Here is a 7,899-nt window from a genome sequence, read left to right on the forward strand (position 1 = left end):
AATTCTAAGGAAAAAAACAAGGGAATTGGTTAAGTAACAGAGCCACAATTGTCTTTGGTTGGTGGGGAGCCTTGGGAGCTTTCAGGAAGTATGTGTTATTGCTGATATTCTCATTTTAATTTGGAGACTGGGCTCATAGTTGTTGATGTTTTTGTATCTCAAAACATATATTTTATATGTTGTGCATATGAAATTTTTCATTAAAGTATTGGATTCTAGTCTGTTAAAATAAGAAAATAATTTGTTAAAGCTTAAAAATTAGTAGATTACTTTTATATACTTAGATTGCTCTTTTCTGAATACCTTTCAATTGCAATATGTAGAGTTTTATATCTACTTTTACATGAATACCAATTAATTCATACAGCTATAAGCAGCTGGTGGCATTTAGATTCTAAATATTGCTTAATCTCGTGTGTATGCATCATTAGAATCAAGTATTATAATCATTCATTGCTGCAGTAGATGGAGCATCAGCCAGAATAAATATAGTTCTGGAGAATATAAAGGGAGTAATTGAAATACAATTTGTATATAAGAATTCATTTTGTTTATGCATGTGATTATTCTTTTTTAAAATAGTTTTTGGTTTGGTAAGACTGTCATGGAGGCAGACAGGCTGGTTTTGTTGTATGTTTTGTTCAATAAGTGCTTACAGCACTAGGAGCCTATCTCCCAAAGCTCCCCCCTTTTCTTTCTTAAAACCCTTTACCAAAAAAACAAAACAAAACAAAAAAAAAACCTTTACCAAATATTTCTGCAGCAGTATTTGATGCACTAGGTACTTCGCTTTATCCATGTGCCTAGTGGTGCTTTTGTTTAACTGATGCAGGTAAAATTACCCTCTGCTTGACATAACGCCACTACAGCTATTCAGTTCCAGTTATACCTACTCATCTCAATAAGTATTTTTGTAAAATACTTTTAATTTTAATCTACTGAATTTTTTATAGATGTTTTATTTAAGAAACTGACTTGTCTTCTTTTTTCCACGTAGCTGCTGATAAAGATGATAGTTCGGAAGACCTGTCAGTGCCGAGTAGTCCACATACTGAAGCCATTCAGCACAGTTCTGTCAGCACATCCAATGGAGTTAGTTCGACCTCCAAGGCAGAAGCTGTGGCCACTTCAGTCCTTCCCCAGATGGCAGACCAGAGTATAGAGCCTGCGCTGTCACAGATTGTTATGGCCCCTTCCTCCCAGTCACAGCCCTCAGGAAGTTGATTAAAACCTGCAGTGCAACAGTTTTAGATACTTACTAGTGACTTCAAAGAAAAATCAAGGAAAGACCAGTTTTCATTTATGCGAAATCTGTGGTTTTGAAATTCATTTTGTTTTATTTTTTTTACTTGAAATTAGATTTGGCTCTAAAGGTGGTGTAGCACCAGTTGACGATCAGACTGAAGTTTCTAGTTTCTTGGGGAAAAAAAAAGACTGATTTTGCTTTTTTTTAAAAAATAAATATTGTTAGATTTATTAAATATTCTGTGCTGAATGTGTAAATTGTATTATAATTCATTGTGGTTTATTTCTTTTTAGTCGGTGGTATTATAATAAATGGGGGTGTTACTGATCTCTATTCCAACTTTTTTTTTTTGACCACCTCTTAACCCTCAACTGTGATGATGGTAATGTTATATCATTTATACCAAAGTTCTGCATTATCCCTTTTGACTTTGTAATGTTGACAAGGTCATAACGCACTAGCAAGGGAAAGATAGAAATTTGCTTTTAATCTTTTTGCCTTTTATTTTGCACATTATGCAAAAGGGAAAGCATAAGAACATGTTGTAAGTGAATGAAACATGATAAAAAGACTTACAGTGCATTTATGCACACTCTGAAACTAAATCAAAATCAGTATAGTTTCTTTTTGTTAAGGTTTTAACTAGATGCGAATCTGGGGGTCCTTTATCATTTCAAAAATGACTATTTTTCAAGTCTTAAATTCAATATTTTAAACCCAATGTATTGAAGTTAATGAAATATGAAATTATATAATGTACGAAACAGGGTTATCAGATATCTAATGAGTTTTATTAGGGTTTTTCGTTTTTGCAGATTTCAGGTTACAAACTGAGAAGTTTATGCATCATCAAGTATGGTATGGTTGCCAGAAAAAGCCTAAATTACTACTTAGAAAATTAAGATTGTTTACCCCCATTGTCTTGTACTTGCAAGCTAACTTGTACTTATTCTTGTGAAAGCACTGTCATCTTTTAGTAGCAAATTTTGATAATGTTTCTCGTGGGGAATAAATCAGTATCTATCTTTAGAACAATGTAATTATGATGTGGGAAGCAAGAGTGAGTGAGAGAGTGTCTGTATGTGTGTGCGCGTGTCTCGGTAGTTTATTGCCAGCAATCTTTGCTTGAATGTTTAACGATGCCTTCAGTGTGATGCTGGCCAATAGCTGATTGCAGTTAAAATGTCCTTACTGTTCAGGCTTGGATAACTTAACATTCCATGGTGTAGCTTGTTTCTGATGAGATGACTGTAGGTACACTTTCTCATCATCCAGTCATCTGTGGGATACTGAGTTTTCTAACGTGCCCTTCTCTATTTTTATTCTGCGGTTATGTTCAAAATACAGTACAATATTTTAAAATAGATCAAATTGTTAAAAATGAAAATTAAAAAACGTAGTAGATGTGTGTAAGAAAACCTTGTAAAATAGTTATGAGTCTTACCCAGTAGCAACTTCTGGCATTTAAGCAGGATTCCAATATGTAAATATATGTAATGCATTTATAATAAGTTGTGTGGTTTGTTCTGCATCCATACTACACTCTTCGCTAAAGTCTCAGTGCCATCTCCTAATGAGACTGACATTTTAAAAAAACTGTATGGAATATCCTTGACACTTAAAAGGAATATCCCACCTGCCTAAGTTTCAAACTGGGAAACATTCGAATTATACAAATGACATTTCAGGAGTTTTACGTATGAAGAGAATAGGAATTTTATTGCTTGTCATGTTTAAAAAACAACATATTTCAGAAAATAATTTTAAATTACTTAATTTTTTTTACCTTTAACTGATTTTATAATTTTAAATCAATGTTTAATCATTATTTTGGCCCTAGTTCTACTTAAGGAGTTGATCTCAAAGGCACAAAATATGAATTCTGCAAGAAGACTATTTTTTATTGTAGTTTTTGAATGGATTAGGAAAAGCCTCAATTTTTCACTCTCTTAGATCCTTTAATGCATTTTTATTTCATTCTATTATTTATGCAAGTTAAAGTTCTTGATAACAGGAGTTCTTACCACTGTAAAATAAACTACATAGATGTAAGAAGTCATGTAAACAGTTAATGAGCTTACCACCATTAGCAAAACTTTCATTGTAAATCAGTCTGTACTCAGCAAATAAAAATCATTATTAGTTGTATAAACTCAGATTACATTTTGACTTTCAGGATGTCACACTACTTCTGTACCTAGCATTTCGGGTCCTTATATTTGCAATGTTACACAAACTGTACTATTTTCTTTCATGTGCAGTTTGCATGAGTAAACCATCAGAGAATAAATTCTATCTTTAAGTTATGTTCCTAATTTGTTTGTTCTTTCATAACTTTTATAAAGTTTTCCTTTAGAGTACTTACTAGTTGCCACAGAAGAGCCTGAGCTGGTATGTATGTTCTGTGATAAAACTTGTCCTTTCTAGCAGGCCTTTGAATTAAAGGCCTTTTAGTTTACTTTTTGCATTCACATTAAACACCTTTCATACATGAACTTTCTTCATGTCACTCTCTTGCCTTAACTCCAGCTATACACAGATCCAGCTTTGGGCATCTCTTGACAATTGCCTAATAAAATACCTTAAACATAACATAGCCAACATGAACTTTTACTCTCCTCTTTTGTGCCCTTACTCAGTTCTTAGATAAAGCGATGGCAACTTCACTTTTCTCTAATTGCTTCATCTTAAAGAGCCCCATCTTGGTTTCTCTTTCTCAAAGCCTGTATCCCTGCAACAGGAAGTAATGATGGCTTCTCTCTGTCCCCTTCCCCTCTCTCATTTGCTCCCATTGATATTTTGTGGTTGTTTCTTTTTGGCCATACCCAGAAATGCTATGTGGTGGGATGCTAGGTTGGCCACACTGCAAGGCAAGTTTTCTAACCCCTACAGTATTTGGGGGTAGAGGGAGGTTTGGGTCACACCCGGCAGTGCTCAAAGGCTACTCCTGGCTCTAAGCTCAGAAATCGTCCCCGGCAGGCTTGGGGGACCATGTGGAATGCTGAGATTCAAATCACCGTCCATTTGCATGTAAGGCAAACGCCCTACTGCTGTGCTATCTCTCCAGCCCCAACCCCTACACTATTATTTTTTCTTTACTATATCATGTTTCTCAGGGGTCACTCCCAACAGTGCTTCTGAGACCATTTAGTGCTAGGAATCGAACCTGCAACTCCTGTATGGAAAGAATGTGCTTCAGATCTTTGAGCTATTTTAACAGTTAACAATCCCAACTTTCAACAAATTCTTACCATTTACACTAATATATCCATCTGTACTTTCATCATTCCATACTCAGATTATGTTATTTCTCTCTCTCTCCTCTCCCCTCTCGCCTCTCTCCCCCCTCTCTCCCTCCTTCCCCCCCACACACACACCAGTGATGCTCGGGTTATTCCTGGCTATGCGCTCAGAAATCACCCCTGACTTGGAGGACCATATGGGATGCGGGGAGAGGGGGGTCAAACCCCCTATCCTGGGTCAGCCGCTTGCAATGCAAATGCCTTACTGCTGCGTCATCACTCCAGCCCTGTTATTTGTCTCTTGATGTTTCCCCGCTTTTCCACACCCCCACTTAATAGTGTTCACTGCGGCAGCTTGAGTCATACATTTTTGTTTTTGTTTTTGGCCTACACCCAGTGGCTCTAGGGGTTACTCCTGGCTCTTTGCTCAAAAATTGCTCTTGGCAGACTCAGGGGGACCATATGGAATGCTGGAAATAGAACCCGGATTCATCTTGGGTTGTCAGCATGCAAGGCAAATGCCCAATACCACGTTATCACTTCAGCCCCACTGAGTCATATTTTTAAAACAATTCATACTACAGCATACTTATATCCGAAATCCTTGTCTGGACCTTAGTATGGCTCCTCCTGTCTCACACACAGCTGGAACCCTTACTGTGCCCTTGGGAGACCTTAGGTCTATTCCTCCATCCTTTCTAGTTATACATCTGACTTCATCTGCCATAGACTTATGCAGTGAATATCTGAGTCTACTAGATGTCATTGTTTTAGGTGCTTGGGATACAACAAAAATATAAGCCCCTCTTTGGGGAGCTTACAATCCACAAAACAATCATGTGTTAACAATAAGAAAATTGTATAACAAATATTACACAGCTGTTAGGAAAAGCAAAGTCATAAAATTTGTTTATATGTGGATGGATATGGAGAGTTACACTGTGTGAAATGTATCAGAGGACAAGGGATAAACAATGATCACACTCCTTTATGTGTTGTAAAAGAAAATGATAGTATAATATCCAGACAATAGAGATGAGAGCCAGAAGGACCAGTCCATGGTAGGAAGCTTGCCACAAATACTGGGGGAGTGCAATTAGGGCAAATAGGACCACTATGATAATGATAGTTTGGAAATGTACAGTGGTGAAGGGTATTAGACAGTCTGGCTGAAGCTCAGTCATGAACCACTTTGAAACTCATGGGGATTCTATTAAAGAATTTATAAAAGATATAAATAAATTGCCAAGTTAAAAAAAGTTTGTGTTAAGTACTGAGGAAATCAGTTTTGCTAAAGATTATATGGAGAGATATTTCAGGGCTAATATGCTGAGCCAATTAGAAAAGGCAAAGACTAGAGGTTATTTTGTTTTAAAATAAACATTCTAAAATGCATCTATTTTAGATTGCTCAATGATAAATAAAATAATAAACTGATATGTTTCTGTGAAAGCTTGATGATTCATGTCCACTAGTGAATTAAAATACCACATAGATAGGAAAAACAAAACCTTAATACAGAACAAAGACATGTATAAATATATCATTTAGGTAAACAGTTGCAAATAACACATGTTGTCATAGGACATATGTTCTGTGATGTGCAAATCACATGTCATAGAAGGTACAATCAATGAAAATCTTTTCCAAAGTTAGGATTTGTTCTGATATTAAAAAAAAAAACCCAACTATATGAGCTGGAGCAATAGTACAGCATAGGTAGGACATTCACCTTGAACACAATTAACGCAGACTTGGCACCCGGTACCACATTTTAGTCCCTTGCATCTTCCAGGAGTGATCCCTGAATGCAGATCCCAGAGTAAGCTGTGAGCATCGCCAGATATGGCCAGAATAAAAACCCATGTGACAGTGGGATCTACAGTAACAGGAAAAAGAAGGGTGTAAATTGACCAGTAATATGGTGTATATCTGACATTTATGAGGATCTGGGTTCAATCTCTTGGCAACAAAAATGTTTTACTGTCTAGGGGCCGGGAAGGTGGCGCTACAGGTAAGGTGTCTGCCTTGCAAGCGCTAGCATAGGACGGACCACGGTTCGATCCCCCAGCGTCCCATATGGTCCCCCCAAGCCAGGAGCAACTTCTGAGTGCATAGCCAGGAGTAACCCCTGAGCATCAAACGGGTGTGGCCCAAAAACAAAAAAAAACAAAAACAAAACAAAAAAAAATGTTTTACTGTCTAAAGTATCCATCCAAAGCACCAATTCTAACCTTAACTGTAAAATAAGTTACTAAATAAAGTCAGTGCTCTGACTAGAAGTCAATAGCTATTCAATAATGGGTCAACTATCTGTATACAGAGGTATATACAATTTTTTCAGTTGCTTTCTTGAATCGGTGAAGTAAGTACAATGGCTGTCATCCCAGTCCCTTGCCTTGCCTTTGCTTTGCCACTAGAGTTTGTCATCATCTTTAAGCTAGAATCTAACAGAGTAATCGCTCTGGCTTTACATTGCTTTAGTTACCTGATAATGTATGATTCTGTCTCTTAATTTTTTAATTTTATGATGCTTATGAGGAAATGAGGATATGTTGACACCATTATCTTCCCAGAAGTCCCTTTTGTGTTATCCTTTAATAATATATCTCCTTGAGTATATTTTTTTCCGTTGATAAATAATTTGTAATTTGAACAGGTAGATCTGTTCATGCAGGGGTTGGGTGGGGAAGTTGCTTATTAGAAAGCATAGATAGCAATGAAAAAATATTTTCAACATTTTGAAATTTGGATCAACATTTTGCCTAATTGCTGCATTTAAATTATTTAAGTAATTACTGACTTCCATAGGTGCTGATTTTTTTGGAAAATGTTTCTAATATTATGTATTAATTTGGCTCAGCTAGTTGTGTTTGAAGTGATTTTCAGAAACATGAAGCAATTTGCCAGATCATGAATGACAATTACTTAGCTAACATATTACAAACAATGTTAGAAAACTCCTCAGATCTTTTTGATATTGCAGACCAATTCAGTTAAGACGGCCCGGAGAGATAGCACAGCGGCGTTTGCCTTGCAAGCAGCCGATCCAGGACCAAAGGTGGTTGGTTCGAATCCCAGTGTCCCATATGGTCCTCCGTGCCTGCCAGGAGCTATTTCTGAGCAGACAGCCAGGAGTAACCCTGAGCACCACTGGGTGTGGCCCAAAAACAGAAAAAAAAAAAAAAGACTGGCAGTAATGGGGCCGGAGTGGTGGCGCAAGCCTGTAAGTTGTCTGCCTTGTGCATGCTAGCCTAGGATGGACTGTGGTTCGATCTTCCGGTATCCCATATGGTCCCCTGAGCCAGGAGTGATTTCTGAGTGCATAGCTAGGAGTAACACCTGAGTGTCACCGAGTGTGGCCAAAAAAACAAACAAAAACAAAAAAGACTGACAGCAGTTCTTTATTCT

The 7,899-nt window shown here is 37.0% G+C and overlaps 1 protein-coding gene across 2 annotated transcripts in view; it reads left to right on the forward strand.

The window, feature by feature from the left end:
* The window catches only part of ATF2 (activating transcription factor 2), a 64,799-nt gene extending 61,247 nt beyond the window's left edge, over positions 1 to 3,552 (forward strand). For both annotated transcript variants that reach the window (XM_049773435.1, XM_049773436.1), the window contains one exon: positions 998 to 3,552. In XM_049773435.1, coding sequence (XP_049629392.1) covers positions 998 to 1,224 — 227 coding nt within the window. In that variant the 3' untranslated portion in view covers positions 1,225 to 3,552. The remainder of the gene's footprint in view (positions 1 to 997) is intronic.
* The last annotated feature ends 4,347 nt before the right edge of the window (positions 3,553 to 7,899 follow it).

This window comes from Suncus etruscus, chromosome 5 (assembly GCF_024139225.1).
Source record: "Suncus etruscus isolate mSunEtr1 chromosome 5, mSunEtr1.pri.cur, whole genome shotgun sequence".
Classification (NCBI taxonomy): domain Eukaryota; kingdom Metazoa; phylum Chordata; class Mammalia; order Eulipotyphla; family Soricidae; genus Suncus; species Suncus etruscus.